General features: G+C 50.9%; 1 protein-coding gene across 2 annotated transcripts in view; it reads right to left on the reverse strand.

Annotated features, from left to right (window-relative positions):
* The window catches only part of IFT122 (intraflagellar transport 122), a gene marked incomplete at both ends in the record, with an annotated part of 55,333 nt that overhangs the window by 19,930 nt on the left and 12,990 nt on the right, over positions 1 to 22,413 (reverse strand). Inside the window, 13 exons of one of the 2 annotated variants that reach the window (XM_084248442.1) lie at positions 1,308 to 1,469; positions 4,187 to 4,240; positions 7,483 to 7,623; positions 10,484 to 10,681; positions 12,670 to 12,834; positions 14,057 to 14,194; positions 15,062 to 15,264; positions 16,674 to 16,812; positions 16,962 to 17,153; positions 17,844 to 17,919; positions 19,735 to 19,914; positions 20,936 to 21,082; positions 21,995 to 22,061. In XM_084248442.1, the coding sequence (XP_084104568.1) occupies positions 1,308 to 1,469; positions 4,187 to 4,240; positions 7,483 to 7,623; positions 10,484 to 10,681; positions 12,670 to 12,834; positions 14,057 to 14,194; positions 15,062 to 15,264; positions 16,674 to 16,812; positions 16,962 to 17,153; positions 17,844 to 17,919; positions 19,735 to 19,914; positions 20,936 to 21,082; positions 21,995 to 22,061 (1,862 nt within the window). The remainder of the gene's footprint in view (positions 1 to 1,307; positions 1,470 to 4,186; positions 4,241 to 7,482; positions 7,624 to 10,483; positions 10,682 to 12,669; positions 12,835 to 14,056; positions 14,195 to 15,061; positions 15,265 to 16,673; positions 16,813 to 16,961; positions 17,154 to 17,843; positions 17,920 to 19,734; positions 19,915 to 20,935; positions 21,083 to 21,994; positions 22,062 to 22,413) is intronic. The other variant, XM_084248443.1, reaches the window with a different exon arrangement.

Raw genomic sequence — 22,413 nt, forward strand, 5'->3', positions numbered from 1 at the left:
TACTCTCTGAGAGGAAAGGGAGGCTCAGCCAAGCGGAAGCAGGACAGGGCTCACTCAGGCTTCTCGCCAAGGCCAGCGCTGTTTACTGCACCGCAGCTGCCCACTGGGAGGTTTGGGGTTCCCGGAAGGGCTGCTGGTCCTGAAGAACAATGGCGTCCAGCTGTTGCTAATGCCTAAAGTCCACCTCTAGGGATCCAATCCTTTAGTTTGAGGTTTTGTCCTCAGTTTAAATATTATCTCCAGAAAGAGAAACACTGATTTCAGCATCCCCAGTCTGAATGCAGTATTAAATCTCGTGGGGGGTAAGGAGGGCTGAGGGAGGGTCAAAAAGTTGAAGAGAACAAAGTATAGCACCCGGAGCCGAGGAAGGCACTAAGGAACCACCAAGGTAAAGAGACACGCCGGGGCCCTGGTGCTCATGTCCCGGTGCTGATGGCCACTCCACCGCCACCCAGACACAACCTTCAGCCCAGGATCTGACAGAAGAAAATGGGCAAGGTTTTCCACCCTGAACTTGTGAGCTGGATAATTACCATTAACAGCCACTAACTGGTTGTGGCTGATGATTCACTTATAACATTCCAAAGCTTCTTCCGATATCGCAGGCAAGGTAGGGTTAACAAATGCGCCTCCGGGGAGGAAGAGCCCCGTTGCTCCCTGAGCCCAAGGCTCTTTTTCCCCGGTGCTAGCATGATCTGTAAATGTCCTGACTGGTCTGGACTCCCCGATCTCACATGAGCCTTCAAGAGCCTGCTCTGGGGAGACAGCCCTCACATACCTTTAAAGACCCAGTCCTGCTGGGACGGACTTCATGGGGGCCTGCACCATTAGCCACACTGTACCCCCTGGTGATGGGCACACACAGCGCTAGCCTTGGCAGACAGGGATCCGTTCTTTCTGGTGCTAAAAGATCTAAACTGGGGCCTCCCCTGGTGGTGCAGCGGTTGAGTGCTGGGCTGCAAGGCTGCCCTCAGCCTCTGTAGCACCGGTTTGTTCCCCAGCCGCTGGCGAGGGTCCCACAAAATAAATAAATAAACAAACAAACAAATAAATAAATAAAAATAAAAAAATAAAAGGTCTAAACTGTCATACTCTGTCTCTGGAATGTCAGACCGAGGTCAGTTTTAGGTCAGCTTCAACCAGTGGTGGCCTTCGGTGGCTCCTCTTTTGACCAGTATGCCCACACCCCTCCTGGGGCCCCTGTTAGTTTGTGTGTGCACCACCCTTGCGGTAAACCTCTTGGATACTACAGGTTGGAGCCCCAGTGGGTGGTGTGCGGGGGCTGGGGCCCAGTGTGGGTGGATTACCTTGGCATACTCAAACATTCGGAGGTCGGTGTACATGTCCAGCGCCAGGTTCTCGTGCCCGCTTCTCTTGTACAGTCTGGCGGCCTCGTGGAACTTCCCCTGGTAGGAAAACACATCTGCCAGAAACAGGTCATTGTTGGTCTCTCCCCGCTTCTTCCTCTCCTGGAAAAATTAGAAGCACAGGAAATGGCCTTCGCAGCCATGGCAGGAAGCAGCCTTTACAAAGGTTAGATGTTGCTATTTCCAGTGAAGCCCCTGGGCCTTCCTACTGGAACCCCACTTGGCTCCTGGGCTGTTGTGTCTCTCACCTAGGTTTCTGGTGGGAATACTTGACAACAAAAGCAGATTTTTTTCCCAGACAAGTGAAGATCAAAAGAGAAGAAAACTTTTGATGGAAATTCCTTAGGACTGCTTTTTGTGTGTTCTTCCAAGGCAACAACTGCAGGGTTAGGTGTCATATGCTGCCCACTTGGTGGGGTCCCCCAAGTTGCCAGGCCTGGTCTGGGGAAGTGTGGCTCATGATGCAGGTGGCAGATTTGGGAGAAAGTTTAGGGATCTTTGATTTTCCCCAAGGAGGAAAGAAAAAGGCTAGCGTCTCACTGTGTGCTTCTCTCTAAAATGAGGAAGAGGGGTGCCACTTGCTGAGGACCCACCAGGCATGCGGAAACACTTCCCAGCCCGATGGCAGGGGTGGGGGCACCCCTGGGGCACACCGAGGAGCCCAGTTCTGAAGAGGAGTGGGTGGAGGTCACACAGAGCTGGCCTGCTGGCTTGGTCTGACTCTAAGTGCTCCTGCCGCCACAATACCACCTTGGGAAACAGTGATGGCCCCAATGCACCAGGCATGACACACACTCATGCTCACACGTACACATGCACGCACAGCAGCAGTGAACTAAAGAATGAGGAGAAGGACTTGGCACGTACTTCCCTCCCGTGTTAGGGAACATTCATTAGTCTACGGCCCAGTATTTGTAAACACTAAGCAGCACCCAGCCCCTCATCCCCAGCAGTTCCTTTTTGCTTGTTTTCTAGCAAGTATGTCACAGTGGAGGAAGATGAGACACTGAATCAAACTCCTAGACAAGCTGGTGAAAGTTTTAACAGCTGGAGGCAACATGCTTCTCCACTGACAGAAATCATCTTAAAAAACTGCACTTACTTTCGGCTAGTCAGTCAAGTAAACTACATGCTAATAATAGGAAATGAATTACAATCTTGTGGTGAGATTAAAAAAACAAAACAACAGGTTTCACCAGGCGTGGAACTCAGGCCACGCCTATCTGAGGTCACAGAATCTCACCTTGGCGAGGGAGCATGCACACGCGTGCCGGTCTGTATGCAGCCGCATGGGCAGTGCCCCTTCCCCTCGTCATCCGTACAGTTGTACTCGCTGACCCAGAAGGGGCCCAGCAAGGAAGCTTGGTTCTTGAGAACAATGGCAACAACCTCGAGCCAGCGAGCATGGCCTCTAGCAGCCAAAGTGGCTCACTCGATGGTGAAGGTGCCACGTTCTTTTTCAAGAGACAGAGCTGATGGGGTCACGTCAACCCATCGCCCAGCTCTCGCACACAAGAGGGGGCGGACACTCTGGAATTCTGTAAGTGGTTCCACAGAAGTCGGGCACTTTTGCACAATGAAAGGGCATGTTCCAGGGTTTTGGACCTGCCCCAGATCCAGATGCCCTGATGGCAATCTGACTGAGCATTGTGGGTGGATCTGAACAAACCCTTCACCCTATAGCAAAGTAAGTGACAGAGGGTCCTAAAAGAGCTTGTCCACGGTAGGTGGGGAGCAGGGGGCACCAGAAGCAACTTCTTAAAACAGCACAAGCTTGAGTGACGGAACTGGCCTTGGATTCCAACTCAACTTTTGTCCGTGGACCTTGGGGCCATGGCCTAGCCTCTCAGAGCCTTAGTTTACTTCTCAAATAGGAGTAAGAACAGTGTCTGCCTTACCCAGTTGTTGTGAGATTTAAAATAGTGCACACATCCATCAAATGTGGGGCCTCGCGCAGGCTCTCCTCAGATGGCAGCTATTATTAGGCTTCACAGGCTGTGAGCTCCTGCAGGCCTCCTTCTACTCTGTTCTGCCCACTGGGCCGAGCACAAGGCCTGGCCCATGACAGGTGTTTATTATGCGGAACTGAACTGAAGGGACAAGACATTTGCTGATTTCCTCACTGCTTCCATATGGGGATTCAAATGTATCTCACATTCCCATAGCCTCACAATAAATCTGTTCAGAAGAAAAAATATGTACGCCTTTTTTACAGAGAGTCAGACAGCACTAAGATACACAGGAATTAAGAATAGTGTCTACCGTCACCCAGCCAATGGTGCGGGCTGAACCAGCCTCTAGCTGCCCCAGCCTTCCCGGGTCTGGCTGTCAGAGACAGCGCTCTCAGCCAGGAATGGCAGACTGTGGGGGGAGGGCTCCAGAGCTCCCCATATCAGGTCTCCCCAGGTGTCATCACTGCAGAGGGGTGTGGATGCCAAGCTTGGGGGACGTGCCTCCACACCAGCACACTACTGGGGTCCTGGAGGACGGTAACCAGCTCTCACCACAAAGACAAAACCCACTTCTCCCTTCCAGCAATGCTGCGAGGTTCTGCTTCCACTTCACAAACAAGAAACCAAAGCTCAGCAACGATGCACACCTGCCTTGCCTGCCACCAGGTTCAGACTGTTCTCCCAGTTCTCAGGTGCCATGTCCTCCACATTTGGCTCTGCACCCCAGAGCCAAGCCACGGTATCAGGAGCCAGTAACCAGCAGGCCCTGCTCATGCGCCGTCAGACCCCTGCCTGCTGGAAGGGCTGCCTGCAAATCACTGACCGTGAGCCTGCTTTCTTGAGAATGAACAGCACTGCAACTCTTACCTCGATGCTGTTGATGAGCTCTAAGTATCTGAGGTCTTGCACTCTGGTGAAGGCCTACAAGGGAAGAAATAAGAGCAAAATCAGCTGCCTTCTGGGCTATAAAAGGGGGTGACTGGCTCAGGGTGAAAAGTCAAGCTTTAGAAAGGGAGCAGGTAAGGCAGGAAAGAGCCAGCACTGATTCATCACCGTGTGCCCAGGGGCTACCCTACCCCACAAGGAGGCTTTATCCCGGGTTAGTCCACGGGCAGAACAGCAAAGGGGCCTGGTGCCTCAATCACTCTAGGAGTAGGGGAAGCGAAGACGGCACCAGAGCCCAGGATGGGGCCTGCCTGGGAGAACCTACGCAGGAGGGAAGCGCGGCTGACGCTGGCCGGCAGAGCTGAGGGGAGAGGAGGGCAGGCCGATGGAGCAGAGACTGCACGCACATCTCGCTGACGTGGACCGAGAGCAGGAGACAGCCCTGCTTGTTGACAGCACGTAAACACAGGGCACCCAGAGCCCACGGGACCCGCACCGAGGGAGAGGAGGAGGGAAAACTGAGAAGGAATAAAGATGGTGTCTGGAAGGAAAGGGGAGGCAGGGAATGAATCACTCCAAGTCCCTGGAAGGCAAACTCTTATGTAAATCTGTAAAGTGCATCTCTGGCCTTGGACTGGCAGTAAAGCTAGAGACTTTAACCTGGGGGCTGCTAAGAGCGCCTGGGCAGCCTTCCTCGGGGGGCACTGATGTGAGCTAAGCCTCTCTTGCTGCTTTCAGAGTCTGCAAGGGGTTTAGCATGCATCCGGCTTTGCTGTCAACCTCTCTACCGGGCTGTGCTTCTTCACACTGCCCCATCTGAAATGGGCTGACATACCTAGAGGAGGCAGCAGGCCCAGGAGTCCCTGAGAATATAAAATGCAGAAGAATGACCCTGGCCACATGCACCTCCCCTCAGCTGCAGGACACCCTCCACCCCACAAGATTTGGGGAAATGAGCAAGTCATCAGCTGCTGGCGGCCACACAGATAGCCACAACGTGACTTCATCTCCTTATCCCCCAGAGCCAGACATCCTGTCAGGAGCTGGGAGCCCAGAGATGACTGCAACGGCCCTGTTCCCCTCCTCAATCCAGGAGCCCACATTCTAAAAGGGACACAGGGAGATCAAACAGATCATTAAAGCTCCCCATGCTAAAAGTTATATGAGTGTGAACTAAATTCCCTAGAGACCAAGCCCAAGCAGGGGCAGGATTAGGCAAAGTGTCACAGAGGAGGAAGCTGGCAAATGGGCATCCGCTCCTTGGAAGGGTAAGGCAGGCATGCATGAAAAAGGGACAGAGGTCCTGCAGACCTTATTCTAAAACCGGGCTTCCTTCAAGCAACATGAGTGGGGCAATCTCAACTGTTTGGCCAAGTGGCAGAGGGGAATGGAGCTCTCTGGCCTTCACCCTGGTCCCGAGCGAGACTTTCCAACTGGGACTTGGAACCCACCCTCCTTCCTCCAGGCTTCCCAGGCAAGCAAGCAGTGCCCTCTCCAAGGGTCTTTGGAATTCAGCTCTACAGGGACTCTAGGATTAGCCCTTGTGAGAAACCTGTTTCCAAGTTCCTTGGCCCTGGCACATTCTGCAATGTCAGGGGTGCCTGGGTCTGAATGGTCAAAGTCACGCGCCGGGTGAGTAACCTCAGCCTTGGGAAGTGTGGGAACAGGCAGCACCAGGGGCAGCTTCCCCGGGCTAAGCAGCTCTCCTCTGCCATCTAGTGGGCACGCTGGTCAGAGCCGGGAATGGCTCATCCCCTCTGTGTGTGCCCAAGTGACCTGGCAAGGCAGAGGCAGAAGGGATGGGGATTTGAGATCAGGATGAAACGATCAAGTTCTATTCTGTGGTCAAAATCTTGTGGTTTTAACACAAAATCTTCTCTTTTCTGGGATCAGTTGGGGGATGCAGGATTGGGATTGGGCTCTGTTAACCCCAATAGAGAGCCATTCCAGTTAAGTTTTCCTCCATTCAGACATTTTGCTGAGCTCCTGACATGTCTAAGGTACCAGGCTGGGCAGTGCTGGGAGATGCCAAGATGAGGTTGATGTCTAGCACCCGGGTGGAAGGAGCTGACAATCTCTGTGGACGAATTTTCATTTCATTCCAGGCTAAAAACAAACAAAACAGTCTAGGAATCCTTTGCTGTTCATTCCTCCTGGCATTTCTGGATAAGGCAGGACAAGGAAGCTCCTGCCTCTGAATTCTCAAAGCCCAGCCCTCCTCTATTACAATTTTTCTGACACTTAGTACATCTAAAAATACAATTATTATATAACGACAATTTTACTTGATGTAATAATGGCTAGCACTTGCACAACTGTGGCTAGGTTTCAGAATCCCTTTCCTAGCAGGCAGTTTGGCCCCATGACTGTCAGGCACACGCAAATGAGTGCTCTCGCTGTCCCCACCCTAGAACCGGAGCCGGAAGCTCCGAGGGAAATAGCAGTGAGCCCAGGCCACCAGGCCCATACCCCAGAGCTGCTCCTCAGCCAGGCTGCTGAGTCCCCTTTGGTCTCACTCCATGCTTTTTTCATACCTGCCCATCTTGACGGAGCACGAGGCGGCAGCTAGGGCTCTACACTCCCTCCCAGCTCTGTGAGCGGGCACAATGCATGTCTGATTGAGAAGATGAGGGGGTAAAGAGGGAGCAGGAGAGAAGCGGATGGAAGCCACCCCGTCCCCCATCTCAGGCTCTAGTGGAAACCCACATAGAGAATAGCTGGGTTTTTCTAAAGTGAGGAAAGGGGTCAAATGTTTTCCCCACTTCTGTGACTTTAATAGAAAGTCAGGAAATGATGCCATGAATCAGGCCATGCAGGTACGTGGGAAGTGACACTGCTGCCGGAATTGGGTGTTTGACCATCTCCTCCATGCTTTAGAGTATCCGGAAAACAGCCCTGGGTGATGAACGGCCTAGTACCTAAACTAAAATCTGCCGCTTACTGAGTGCCTATTACGTGCCAGGGGTTAGCTGGATGTCACATGAATGTGACAGCTAGTGGGAGTGCTGGCTGGAGTCTACCAGGAGCTTCTTCAGTGTCAGGTTTTACGACAGACTGCATTAGGTCCTCACAAGCACCTGAGCTCCACAAATGAGCAACCCTGGAAAGGCTGCCTCCTGTCCAGGCTCGCCGGGTGGCTGAGGTGAGCTCTGAACACTGACAGGCTACTGCCAGAGCCCCCCAGGATGCATCTGACCTCGGAACGTCACCCGGATGCCCTCCTGCCTCCAGGGAAGTTCTGAGGACCGAATCCCAGCGCATGCTGACTGGATGCTTACCTTCTTTGCGGTTTCAAACTCTAATCCTTCTAAAGCTTCCATGGCCAGCTCACGCCAATCAGTATCTGTCACGCCCAAGCAAGCAATCTGGTAGGCTTCTTTGAACATTTTCCTATCCAGGTACTGGTACATCGGGGCAGACTGCAGGATTTCATCAAAGGAAAAAGACTATTCTCAGAGCAAGGGAAAGAGTCAGATTCCTACAGAGCCGCCCTCCAGATATATGCACCGACCTAACTCCAAATGGCTGCAGAGCGACGCCACCATCATCACTTGGGCCCTTCTCAGTCTGGCCTGGCCCACCCCATGTCTCTTCACTCTTCCAGCCCACTCATTGCCGAACATCGAGTTCAGCAGCACTGACTTCCGACCCATCCTCCTACCCATCCACCGCTGCTTTTCCCCACCTCCAGGGGAAAGCCAGGGTCGTAGTACCATCCCTCCCTGAAGTTAGAGCCCAGCTGACTGAGATGCCCATAGAGCAACATAAGGACACGTAAGGGACACACAGACAACCTGGGGCTAGAGCTCAGGGGGACCTGACTCCAGGCTCTGCGATGCTTCCTGTTGTGTGTGCATGTGTGTGCGTGTGTGTGTGTGCATGAGAACAAATCTGAACTGGGACTGCTCAGCTCAATAAAGCAGGGAGCTGCCCTTGTGCTGAAGGAAACTGCCTCTCTCCTGGATTCCCGGGCAGCGGAGATCAATCAGTCAGTACCTCTGTGCTAATAGTTCCCAAATGTGGAGCTGGAAGTGCTGTTTTCTCCATTTGGGCCTTTATCTTTGAAATTTCCTGTCCCATTTTTTAAGCTCTAGCACTGAAGCCAATCTTTTCCTTTTGAGCAAGATGTGGCTGCTTCTTTGTGCTCATTTGTTCTGTTCTGCCAGCCCTACCTACCCTTCCCCTTGGTGATGGTGGTGGTGGGGTTCAGCAGGCTATGAACTAGGGGGTGGTGTAGCTAGAGCCCAGGCTCATCCACATCCTAGCTGTGTGACTTTGGGGCAAATTGATTAGCTTCTGTTTTGATGCCCTGCCCCACCCACAGGCTGCCACAGGCAAACAAGAGAAGTGCCTGGAAAACAGAAAAGCATTCAGCAAACGTCAGCATGCTCATACCTCCCTGCATGTTCTCAGCACCAGCTCCTCCTGTCTCCCCAACTCTCCAGACTTGCTCTCACCCCACTTTACCCTTTGTTTGCAACACCTTCCCTGCTTCTCTCAGCCTTTCAGGGTTCAGACCCAGGGTGACCGCCTCTTGCGCACTATGAGCTTGCTGCCGAATGGTGCTAGGGAGCAGCCTCTGCGGTCTGTGTTTTGCAGTGTCGGCTATGTAAGACTGTCAGTGGCAATGAAGACGTTAATAATAATAATAGGAACTGAGCCAGACGAAATCTGAAAGACGAATATAATCAACCCCATTGCACAGAAAAGTGAGTCCCCACAGAGCAAAAGTAGCTGCTCAAGGTCACAGCTGGTTTAGGCAGCAGAGGCAGAACTCGAGCCAGAGTTCCTGCACCCAAAGGGCAGCACTTGTCACCACGCTGACTGCTCCATGAGTGTGGACAGGGCCTGATCGGCAATCAGAATCAGGCGTGCCATCCAGGGGTGACACTGGGGCTTGGCTGGGAGACACCAGCTGGGGAAGGGGGCCTAAAATATCCTAACTGAACAAATGTCCTCTGAGCTCTGCTTTATCTCACTGCTGCAATCTGAGCATGGAGACACCCCCTCCCTAGAAGCATGACTGGGGCACGCTGCCCCACTTGGCAGCCCTAACAAACCAGTTCTTGCATAAGATGATGTAAATTTCTAAAGGAAACCAGAAATCCCTGGAGTGGGGCTGATGCTTTCTCCCTTCTTGCTAGGCCAAAACCACAGGATGGCTGGAGGCAGAGGCGACAGATAAATAGCCTTTGTCTCAAGGCGGCCTTTCCTAACCCTTGGCAGCTCGGACCCGCTGCGTCAGCAGGATGGCCTTGGTGCGGCTGGGGGACTCTGGCTTCTGAAGCTTAAGGGCTTGGCAGAGGAAGCCCCAGCCGCCCCTCCGGCTCCTGCGGGCCGGCCCAAGTCAGGGAGCAGCAAACTGCATTTATCTTTGAGGTCAGGATGGCAATCTTGGGAGAAAAATCTTCAACCAGCATAGCCTCTTTGGCGCGACCAAGGAAGATGGGGCTTCTGGTGGACATGAGGCATGGTTGGGGTGGGGAGAGCAGATGAGAACTACACAGAACAGTCCAGGAGGGGCTGCTCTTGCCCTCTGCGGCTGCCCTCTTCCCCCCATCTCATTCCCTTCTTTTTCTGGCTTGTTTTTTTTTTTTTTTTTTCTTTCCTTATCCTGAAGCTGAATCACACTAGCAGCCACTGAATAACTGCTCTGTGTCTGGCACTAATCATCCCTGCAGCAAGGAGTAACAAGGGGAGCATCAGCTTAGAGGAAGCAGTGGACTCCAGCTGGGCCTTTTACTAGTAGCTACTCTAGGGAGAGAAAGTGAGGGAAGGGGTGTGGAGGGAACATAGACTGTTACAGACTAGCTGAAAGGCAATCTGGAAACATGTTTTAAAATCTTGCAAATAATCGTAGCCTTTGACCCAGCAATTTCTAGGAATTTATACCAGGGAGCTAAATTGGGAGCTGCACAAAGACTTAGCTAGAACAATGCCCACTATCTACGATGGCAAAAAAGGGCCGTAAACAGCATAATTGTCCCACAACAAGGTACTGGTTGAATAAGTTGTGGAATATCCCCACGACGGGACAATGCAGATATTAAAAACAAATGGGGACTATAAGGAGGCGTGGTGATAAAAGGTGTTGGCAACCCAATCCCAGCCATCTCCTGGGTTGTGGGAGGTAGACAAACAAAGCTACCAGGGTGATACATTTGCACTGTGGTTTTGCAAACTGACCACTGGGGGAAAAAATGGCAAATTACACAAGGCATCTCTGCAGGAGCGTTCTTGGCCATTCCTAGGGTTGAGAGCGGGCAGTGCTGGGGTTACCTGTGGCACCTCCACAGCTGACATGGAGAAGACGTGCAAGCAGAAGATCTTGGAGCCGTTGTAGCCCACCACAAAGCCCTGCAGCTTCTGCTGGTGCACAGGGAAGGTGCTGGCTTTGATGTTGAGGTAGCCTCCTCCCGAGAAGCAGAGCATGTCCTCACACTGGGTGTTCCAGGCCACGCTGTTGGCATTGGGTTCCTAGAGACAGGGATGGCAAAGGTCCCGTGACCACGCCCTGGGTGCCCCTCCACTGAGGCAAGTCCTCTCTGTAAAGCCTGCATTGCTGCCGGCAGGGTGGGGAAAAAGGGGGTCAGAAAGAAATGGGTAGAAGCCTCGAGACAAGCTCCTCTATGCCCTTGTGCTTGGTGGACTTTTTGAATAAGAAAAATATTATCGTTCCCAAACATTAATGACCACACAGTAAGTGGGAAAATCAGCACCATGGGCTCCACCCTGTTAAAGAATGAACACACATAGCTACGCACAGAAGGTTTAAGGGATGAACTCCAAAGGGTTAATGGTGATTATTCTGGGTGGGCAGACTTATGGCTGCTCTCTACATTTTTTTATTTGCCTGATTTATTTTTTTGTTATGAATATCCATTGTTTTTTATAATCAGAGAACACGGAGTTATTTTAAAATAGAAAATAATATATTATCTCTGTATTTACAACTCATACTCTGTAAAAATACAATCCTCCCGGGAGGCCCTTCCCTCACCTCCTCTCACAGTTTTCTGCTCAGCGCCGGGGTCCCAGGACCAGCAAATGCTCATACATTACTGCCTGGAATCTTTTACAATGAGCGAAAAAACAATATAGCTGTTTTCATTTGCAGAGGGCAAGGGCAGTGGGAGAAAAAATCAGCAGGAAAAGATAACTGGAAATGTTTATATCTCCTGATAAGGTCTGAGAATTCCCTTCCGCAGTCTGCTCCAGGACCCGCGGCGGGGCCTGGGAAGGATACACGCCCTTCCACTCCTGCACGGCTCTAAGTCTGGGTGAAGACTCTAAGCTGGAGGCGTGCAACCCACCTGCAGGAGCTGGGTGGAGTGGAGTATTGAGGCTGGAGAGAAGACTGTTTAGGGCCGTCTTTTGTGCTAAGCACTGAGCCATAGATGGTATCTTTCTTAGTCCTGTGGCAATTCTGAGAGGGAGCAACTACTAGTTCCATTTTAGAGATAAGGAGAAATGAAGGCTCAGAGAGGTTGACTAACTTGCTGGAGATCACACAGTAAGTAATGAGGCAAGGGCCCAGGTCTGAAGCCAAGGCTGTGCTTGCTTTCTCCTAAACCACTCTACTTCCCCAATGCGGCGAGCAAGTTGTTAACAACTGAGAGTCACCTCTGGGCTGATGGTAGGCAGGGAGCACCTTCCACTTTACTGAGGCAGCGTGCTTCTCCAGCACGCCCTTCCCCCACCTGCTGATTCCTGCCAGGGAAAGAGGCCCTGAGAAAGGGACTAGGTCTACTCCATCATTGGGAAAACTGTAGAAACTGGGAAGCCAGTCAGGGCAGGCTTCAACCTTAGGGGGAACTCGCTTCAGGAAACAGGCCTGACCACTTACAAAGCCCTAAAGAGGCAGAAAGCAGCGCTGAGGCCAACAGGTGCCGGGCATGGAGGCTTTAGGCCTTCTTCTCCAAAGACACACTATCTACAGCCGTGGGACCAAATGGTGTGTGAGCACCTAAGCCTTCAAACAGTTCCATTCTGCTGCTCTTACGGCATTTTTTTGTGAAATAGAGAGAAGGGAGGGCCCTCAGCCATCCCTTCTCTTCCTCCAGATGACAACGGTGATCCTGTTGCTGTACTGTGTCTTAGGTCACTCATAGACATAGGAGGTCTCCAGCAAGTGAGAAGCAGACCTCAAAAGCATCACCCACAGACTGAGGCCCTGCACTGAGCCACCTGTGACTTACTAGTGTTCGTGGGATACTCACAGGAATCTTGTAAGAAGGGTCTTACTGCCCATTCAGAGAGGCTCACCCTGGCTGCAGAAGTTTATGGGGGGGACTGAAGGGAGAGGGTGTGCTCTGGGGACTCTCAGACTCTGGACATGCCCTTGTACCCCTATACCTCATGGCTCTCCCCAGGGCTGTGCTGGGAGTAGAATGGGGCCCCCCCTGCAGGGCCTAAAAAGCTGTATCTAAATAAAGGCTGTGGCCTGGCACTTTCAGCAATGTCACCTGAAAAAGCAGCTCCTTGGTGTGGATGTCATACACCAAGCACGTGTCGTTCTCATCCACCACAGCCAGCTTGTTGCGGGAGGCACTCATGTCCAAGCAGCGCACAGCTGTGGCCTGCTTCAGCAGGACGATGGCAAAGAGATTGTCCACAAAGATCTTCAGGATCTGGGGAAATTTCAGAGGAAAAGTGTGTGACCATGGCAACAAGACTTGGGCGCACGGCCAGGTGCTGGAGTGCCATGTGCTCTCCAAGAACAACGCCCACTAACTTTCAGCCCAGAGGCTCCGTGCAGAGACAAGGCGGCATGGAGAGAAAAGGAGCCGGCACTTCTTTGGAATAGACCAGAAGCACGGTTCATCAGAGGTCACCAAAGTAACACCAGGCCCCAGACAAACCAAACTCACTTGACTGCTTGACCGGGAATTTGTGAATGACATCAACCACACTAGGGGTCAGTGACACCATCTAGCAAGACCCAAGACACTAACAGAGGAAGAGGCTACTGTAAACATGAACAAGACATCTGTTATAACCACAGCAAGATGATGAGGATGACAATGACAGCTACCAGCTTTGGAAAGCCCTGTCAAGTATATGGGATTAGCCTCATTAGTAAAACCTGAGCTTCAGAAAGGTGAACTGACCTTCCCAGGGTGACGTAGCTAGAGCATAGTCAAGTAAGAATATGACCCCAGGTTGACCTGCTCCCAAAGTCCATGCTCTCAGGCCTCACACTGGAAGTGACGGAGAACTGTGAGAAAGAGGCAGGCTCTCCTCCCTTCTGGTATTGCTCCTCTGTGCCCCGCTAATCTCATACGCCATGACTTCCGTCCCAGGAAAGGGCTGACAGCCTCAGCCACAGCCATCTGCTAGACAGCTTGGCGCTCAGACTAATGCAGTTATATTTTCACTTTCAAGTTTCCATGTAGCCCACTTAGAACTTTTCTTATTTTGAGAAAAGAACACACACACACAGACACATAGAAATCCATTTAATTCTGAGTAACCTAGATCTTCTGCATCTATTGGAGCAGAGGGCCCATTTTTCTCTAGGGCTTAAGCAGCCTTAGCCCATCCATCTCCCCATGGAGATCTGACTGAAAGCATGGTCACTGCGCCCTCTCTAGCAAGTCACCAGAACTGCATCTCTAACATTCTCCCACCTGTTCCCCTAATCCACCCTACGTGTGGACCAGAGGTTGCATCATGCTACGAGTTTGAGGGCCTCTCAGGGCTGAAGCTGTCCTTGTAAAATGAACCTCTGAGCCACCCTCTAACATGTCCATGTCGGGGAGAAGCCCTTTTCCTGGCCTGGGAGGTCACTACTAGCTGGTTGCCTGCATCTGCATGCAGTGGTCAGCCCGATGGGAACCCGGGAGCACTCACCTGCCCATTCTTCAGGCCCACCAACAGTCCTTCCCTTCCTGGAGGGCCACCAATCACCTTGATGTAGCGAATGAGAGACTCCATCTGCCATTCCCGCTCCTTCACCCCGCTGAAGGACAGGCACTGCAGCCGCTTCTCCTAGAAAGCAAACCCCACTGTGCAGGATGTTCAACAGAATGAGTGTCCCCAGCCCTCCCCAGGAGGTCTTCCTCTGGATGATTAAAAACTACTACTCGTAGGTGTCTATCCATGTGGCTGGCATTGTCAGTCCTTCTCCATGGGGCACTCCGCTGGGTACAGAATCGCCTCAGATCTTCTGTACAGACCCTCCAGGCAGCCACAGCCAGAGGCAGCATCCCAAAGTATGCCTGTGTTCAACCTGTGGCACCCCTAAACTGCTTGAAGTTCTAGAATTTTAGAGATTTTAATAGTGTTTCCTACAATGATTCCTGAAGGATTTCTTCCGTGCTCTCAGGTCCAGTAGGTCTAGTCTCGTGAAATAAAATGCACCTCTACCTCCAAGAGGGGTGTGGGGTTGGCTTCTCTCAAAATCTCCCCAAGCTTCTCTCTGTATTGACCTAGATGTTTTCTGGATAGTGTAAGTTGAGAACACTTTTTCTGTGAAAAAAGACCCTTAGGAAGCAAAACTTCCATTACTATTTTTTTCAGTTGATATCAATAATGTTGTTGTTTAACTGAAAGATACACATTTCTAAGTAGGTTTACCCCCCCCCAAATCTTCATTTTGTGGGATATGAATTTATGCTTTAAGTCATTAAAATATATAATCCCAGTATAATAAAGCGCTTTGCTTCTCCAGTTGATGGGCCATGACTTCCAGTCAAGTCTGACTCATCCAGATGTCAATAAAAGGCAATCTACGAACAACCCCTGCATCTGGTGGAAAGGATTTACTTCTTAATGATCAATTTTAAAACTATGGGTTGGGTAGCTTCTCCCTGGGAGAAGCATGAAGCCGATTCACCCTCCAGTGTGGCTGCCCACCTGGCAGAGGATGATGTGATTGGCACACACCACCAGGAGGTTACATTCAAACTTCTTGATGATCTTCTCCTTCACCCGGTAATGCATATCTGACGAGTCATCGGAATACAATTCATAGATGAGAATTTTCTCTGGCAGTTGGATAGCTAATCGATTTTTGTAGATGGCAATTTTCTTGACAAGCTCTTTGCATTTAATCCGAACTGTCAAAGAAAAAAAAAAATCCAGCTCTAGAAGAGGTTGTTAAGTAAGGTGGAAGGTAGAGAAATTAAAAGCTATCATTTACTTAATGCTATTGGCAATTAAAGTGAGATACTCTCTTCAAAACCTCTTTAAAGAGTGTCTCATGCACAATCAGCTAGACACTGGGATCCAAAGTTGTATATAATCTTTGTGGCCCAAAGCTTACACTGAGTACGGAAAATAAAATTCATAGTGCTACCATCACTCACTGAATACAAATCGAAAAATCCTATGCATGGCACTAATGGGGGACATGCACCAACCCCAGCCCCCAGACTACAGGAAATGACATGTAGTTTCTGGTATTCACTAAGCTCTTACACTCTCACCCTCTCACCAGAGTAGAGAAAATGTCCCTGGAGGGGAGGCCAGGGCACTACCCACATGGCTACACCTGTACCACCCATAGCTAGAATCAACAGGGGCCCTCCCAGATGGGGGCAAAAGGATGCCCCTGAACCTGAAGGACAGCCCTCAACCTGGATCCCGACGCACAGGCTCCTGACAGTGGCCAACTCAACATTTGAAATAAGTGGATTCTTTTTTTTTTTAAAGATTTATTTTATTTATATAAGAGCTGGAGTATAGGCCAGAGGCATGGGAGGGTGAGAGGATTCACCAAAGACAGAGTGGGGAACAGAACAGGCAGACTGACTGAAACACACTGCTGAAGGGAGTAGCGGGCGAGACAGGAGAGGTCTGCCACGCCATGTGGGCATCTCCCTTGCTGGTCAGGAATTGAACCCACACTACAGAGGCTGCGGACAGCCCACAGCGCTGCGCCCAACCCGCTGCACCACTGGGGAGACCCCTGAAATAAGTGGATTCTTAGCCCATTTAACCAGCTTAGTCTCCTGAGTGGACAGAGGGGGCCACCTGAGTCTGAGGGTAGGCCTGAAACCCTGATCTTCTGACTGGGCTGTGGTGACCCATTTTGTCCTTCCTCATCTCTGGGATAAGGGCCTCCCAGGAGGCAAGTGGAGACAGCTGAGAGAGAAGCACCTTGAAAATGAGTCTGACCAAAAAGGAGACAGTCCACAGAGACCCAAGTGAGTCAGTCATCTTGGTTTTAACTTGTTATAAACTATCCTTTCTTGGTCAGGAAATCCATGTCCCCCTTGGAATCGTCTGCAAAATTTTGTGATTCTATGTGGTTTTTTTGAGAGAGGGTTTGTTGCTTTCATTAAATTTTCAAAGGCACCTGCAGCCCACCTTGTCCCCCACCTCCACACAAATAGAGCAATAGGTGGCTCAACATGTTTCTAAAAGACCAAGGACAGACCTTATTGCCTCACTTGCCCTCGTACCAAAGCTCTCACCCCCCCTCTTTCCAATATCTGGAAGGCAGAGGGGTATACCCGCCTCTTACCTTTCTGCTCGGTGATCAGGTGCTGCACGATGACATCGGTCATGCTGTCCCTGTAGGCATACCGGTCCTTGTAGAGCCCATGGACAGTGCTGAAAATAAGCTGGTAGAAGGAAATGGTGCCATCCTGGCAGCCGACTACCTGCAGGGAAAGTGTAGTCAGCACACAGCTCTCTGTGGAAAGTCTGCCTTCTCCAGGCATGAGCAGACATTGGGGACCCAAGTGGCCAAGTGTGGCTGATGTTCAGGGCCTACTTGAACAACAGACCAATGGCGTGAACTGCTCCTTACCACATAGTTGGACTCGGGCTTCACTTTACAGGTCCACACCCAGGAGTTCTGTTCCCCAACACTCCCGAGCCGCACTCCATCCTTGGTGAAAAGTGATACTTGCTTGTCTGAGCCCCCCAGCAAAATGTACTCCCCTTTAGTGAAATAGCTGAGGCAGCAGGGGTCAAAGTTCAGAGACCGATCCTTCCCAATCTGAGGAAAGAGAACACACACCAAGGGAAAACCACTTCTGAATCCATCATCACAGCAGAACAAAGGGCTTTTCTTACAGACTTGTGCCAGCATGTCATCGGGAAGCAGAATCCAGTGCATTGATCGTCCACATTTTATTTATCCATTCATCATTTGATACGCATTTGGGTTGTTTCTACTGTTTGGTTATTACGAGTAGTTACCGACCCAGTGTGTCCACACCAGCCTGAGCTCTTGGAGCAGAGACACTTCATAGTCTTATGCCTTATGTCTGCAGCTCCTGACACAGGCGAAGGGCTGGGCACTCATCAGTGTTTGTAAGGTGTATAGAGCCAATGCAGGAAGATGGGGTCATGACTGAGGCCAAGGCTTTATGGCCAGACCAATATGGGTTTTACTCCCCAGCGCCATGTCTTCTGCTGTGTGGGACCTTGGGTACAGTATCTCACTGCTAAGAGTCTTGTCTGTTCCTTTCTAAAAAGCTGATAATGAAAGTACTCACAGGGTGTAAGAATTACAGGAGATAAAGTACGCACAGCACTGAGCACAGTACAGTATCACAGTAAAAGCTCCATAAACAGGAGCAAACAATAATAGTGCACCATAACTAATCTCATCTGAAATGGAAAACAGACCTTAACACACATGACCACGCTCTGTCACCCATGGGGTTTGTAGAGAGCCACGTACCTGTTTTCCACTCAGTTGGTAGAAGGAAAGTTTCTGTCCCCAATCAGCTACAGCCAGGATGTCATTATGTTCCTCTCTAATCAACAGAAGACAAAAGAGGTTATGTGGGGCCAGGGCCTGCTGATCAGCTAGTCCTAAGGGTTTCACAAACAACAGGAAGAAGCCAGCCCTGGCCCAGCTGTCAGATTGCCAAATGTCGTACAGTTGTCACGAGGCCAACAGCATACAGTGGGCCGGCCTGCCAATCAGTTTGATGGGATGAGGGGCAGTGAGGCTCAGCCCCCTGGGATCTATTATTTTACCAAAAGCTCACCTATGAGCCTCGCAATGAAGATGCTAAACCCCACTGCAAAGCTTCCTGAGGAACAACGCTAAAAAAGAGCAAGGTTGTAGATCCAAGAGTCCTTTTTTCTCTTAGATGTTAGAAGATGTGGGGAGATGGTGGAGAAACACGTCTTTTGCAATGGGGAAGCATTGCCTGTCTGATCTTTTCTTAATGGACTGAGGAGAAACTTGCTGCTCTTCCTAAAAATGGAAAATTAGCACCTAACACTAGGTTCTCTGCAGCAAGGGCTCTGATGCAGGTGAGACGGGTTCTGCCAGGCACTAGTAAAGAATAGCGGGTTCTCTAGAGACCACTAACTGCATTTGAACCTGAGTACCCAGCAGGCTCAGCCAGTGGGATGAGGCTGTTGGAGCCACAAACAGGAGAGTTCCTTCGCTGACACTGGGATCAGGCCCCAAGAGAATTAGCCCAAGAGAGTGGTTTCCAGCCTTGAAGACCTGGTCTTCATCCACTGAGCACTGTCTCCTCCTTGTCTATTAATTCCAGCATTTTGAGCTCAGATCACCTAGCAGGACTCAGCCACACAGGCAAGGCACGGTGCAGTCTTATCTGCAAAATTCAGCCAAAAGTAGCTCAGTAGCAAATATCATAGACACAAAGCATAACTGGGGGGAAAGAAAGAAAGGATATTAACAGGAAGGGACCTGCAGGAACTTTGTGGCTCGCGCTGACATCCCAGCACAATCCAGGAGCCCAGCTGCAGACAGCCCTCCTGGGGTGGGAGTGAAGGTTCACATGTGGCTCTAGGCTGGCTCAGCCCCCACACACCCAACTGGGTTAGTGGTTCCAACTCCTTTTCCCCAGCACTGGGACTCTTCATCAAAATGAAAACACACAATCAAAGAGGTTGCTGTGGGTGAAGCGCAGATGAAGACCTGAAGGCCCCCCTTTATCCTTTCCTGTCCCTGCCTCCCATCCACCTCCTCCTTCCCAGGAACCCCAGCAACCTAGAACACAGTGCAGGGAGCCCCATGCTAGATCGCTTTTGTCCCATCAGAAGACCCTGGCTGCCTGAGTTCTCCCTACTCCGGAAAGAAAAAATGCCTGACAGCCAGGATTGGGGGTGAGGATGGTGGATCAGGTAAGGACTCCCTCCGACAGGTATCCTAGCAAATGCAAGGTTGCACTGGGCAGTGGGGGGGCGGGCTGGAAGAGCGTCTGATAACAGGAGTGCGCAGTGAATCAGGGTGCATGTGAACAAGGGCCTCCCAATACTACTGGGAAGAGTTCACTCGCCAAGTGGGGAAAACGGTGATTGAGCTAGTCAGTCATGTGAACACAACAGAGGCTGAGGGAAACACACTGACATGTTCCTCAGGGGCAGGGTTTTCTGGTAAAGTTGAACTTTCTAGATGTCTTGAGTATTTCCTGAAGTTTCTCTCTCTCTCCCTCTTTCTCTCTCTCTCTCTCTCTCTCACACACACACACACACACACACATATTTTTGGGGTGTGCTCCCCCCACCGGGGGCTTTCTCTGGCAGCTCCCGGCCCCTCTGCAGAGGCCCTCAGCGCGGCCGGCCCCGGGGCTCCCGGCCACACTCACGCGCCGGTGGCGTTCCCGAGGCCATCGTCCTCGTCCTCTGGCTCCTGCTCCTCCTCACTACCCTGACTACCGCACGTGGCTGCCTTCAGGGTGGAAGACGGGATTTCCTGAAAATATCTGTTGGCAATGACTTCCTCGGCATCCTCGTTCTCTCTGCTCATCCAGAAACTCTCCCATCGGCTGCAGACAGTAAGTGGTTGTTCACAATCACGGTGCCTAGAACTGCACTGAAGCTAATCATCTCAGACCTGTCCAAGGGCCCCGGACAGGTCCGGAAGGGGACAGCAGCAGGCACACTGGCACCCTGCGCTCATGGATTAAAAATGGTGCCCTGAGCCACAAAGGCATCTGTGGCCACAAATCCAATAGCAGGAACCCTGGGGCAGGCTAATGGCTCTGAAGGCATTAGACATGCCTGGCCCAGCCCTGTCTGGGTGAAGTTATTCAGGAAGAAGCACACTAATCGAGTGGCGGAAAGGCAGTGGGATTAAACAGCCTTCTAAATCAAGCAGGCACCACCTGTAAGATGACAGTGGGCTGGTAAACAATTAAGTACTTTAATTTACCTTCAGAGGACTGGAGGGGGGGATACTGATGGCTTCATGATATTACAGGATCTTACAAAGAGCATCTAAAGCTATTAGTCCACCCTCAAAGTCACACAGGCAGAGAAGGGAAAGAGTGTGCAAGGCTGGAGAAGGCAGGCTCCACCTGCTCATGAACAACAGGCTCAAAGGACATTTACAGACTTAACTTTGGCTTTTCTGGCAAGGGCAGCAAAAAAGGCTCATGAGAAGTATTTATTATTGGGTGGGCAAATGTTCTGCCCAGACTTGGAGGAAAGAAACAAAAAGGGCAAAGGACCAGAATAAAACTACAGCAAAGAGGTGAGCTATAAATTCATAAGGATACAGCCCTACTTTGTCACATATGCGTACGTACATGTACACACACACACACACACACACACACGCTGGGCTGGCCTAGATAGCTCATCTGCTTAGCCGAATCTCTAGGATTCATTCCAAAACACAAGATGGGCTCTTAAAAAATTCCATTGAAATGGAACCAGGTTCCAAAACAAATCAGTGAGGTGTGAGGCCTCTGAAACCATGGAGAACTGGGCAGAGGACTCAGCCTGCAGAGCGAGACCTTCTTCACAGTGGGGTTTGCCCTACAAGGAGGATGGCTGTACCAGCACCTTGAAGGGTTCCAGCAGATGGACCATATCGGGGAGAGGGAGCCCCCCGGCCGTTCAATCTTCACTTTCTCCTCGCCGCTTTTGTTCCGTATGCTGATGATCCCATTGAACATGCCCAGAGCCAGGTACTGACCATCATTTGTCCAGCTGTTCAGACAACCACGAGAGGGCATGGGGAGAGGGAAAGGACACAGAAGGAAAACCAGTGAGCATGAGGCCTTGGCTGAAATCCTCAGTCTGGCGAGGAAGCAATAGCTGGGCTCATCCTGGTCCTGATGTAAAAATCAGAGGACCACACTTAAAATCCCATTTATTTCTAGAACTCAGAGTGAGCTGTGAAGGCAGTGGCTCCCTGCTCCCTGTACTTACCTCCATGGCAGGCCTCAGCTGGGCCTGCATTGCAGAGCCAGCCTCCGTTTCCCATTTCGACCCCTCCCCGCCTCAAGAGCACCTTAAGAATAGTACGTGTCTTGGTGCTTGCCCAGCATCTAAAACAGGTGCATAACAGGTGATGACTTGAAGAAAGGCTACGCTCAGAAGCAGAACAGCAAAAATAGCTCGATTTATACAGTGTCTCGTGTATGCCAGGTGCTACGCTTTATGTGGGCACTTCCCAATAGTACACAGCATGTGTACCCGCATTTGTCAGAGAAGGAACCGGAGGCTCCAGCCAGAGATTTAGTAACATTCTTAAGGCCCCAGAGGCTGTCAGCCACTGAATCTGGATTCAGAACAGGTCTAGCATCAAAGCCTGTGCTTCTCCGCATACATGCTGCTGGACAAGGAAGCGCCACCTCCCCAGACCCTCCACTGCGCACAGAGCCCGCGGAGGAGGCTTGTGTCTGGATGACAGCACGCGGGCAACTGGCAGTTCTCTTTCGCTTGGTGACCAAAGGCACAGGCCCTCCCCGACAGGAGACCAGAAAAGAAGAAAGGAGGCAACACAGGGGCCCAAACCAACTAGTTACACAGGACCGTCTCCACTTTGCAGACCAACTGGACTTGAAGAGTCTGTTTGAAGAGATATAAAGCCCACCTCCAGTGCCACCCCTAACTCACCTGCAGCAGGTGATCTTGCTGCTGGACTTGTTCTTGGAGACAGACTTCTGTTCGGGAGACCACAAGCCTTCAGTGCAAAATGGTGTAAAAGATAGATGGCTGGACTGTTATTCAGCAATGAAGAAACAACAAACCTGATCTACACAACAACTGAGATGGGTCTCCAGGGTTTTATGCTGAGTGGAAAAGGTCAATCTCAAAGGTTATATTGTATATAATTCCATTTTATAATACTCTCAAAATGACAAAATATATAGAGACAAAGAAGAGATTTATGGTTATCAACCATGGGGTTAGGAATAATAGGAAGCAGGGGGTGACAATAAAGGAATATCTTTGCAGAGATGGCAATCTACACAGGTGATACATGGCAGAGCACCCCGCCCCCTGGTTTGGATACTGTACAACAGTTACATAAA

Source organism: Talpa europaea (assembly GCF_964194135.1).
Source record: "Talpa europaea genome assembly, chromosome: 11".
Lineage (NCBI taxonomy): Eukaryota > Metazoa > Chordata > Mammalia > Eulipotyphla > Talpidae > Talpa > Talpa europaea.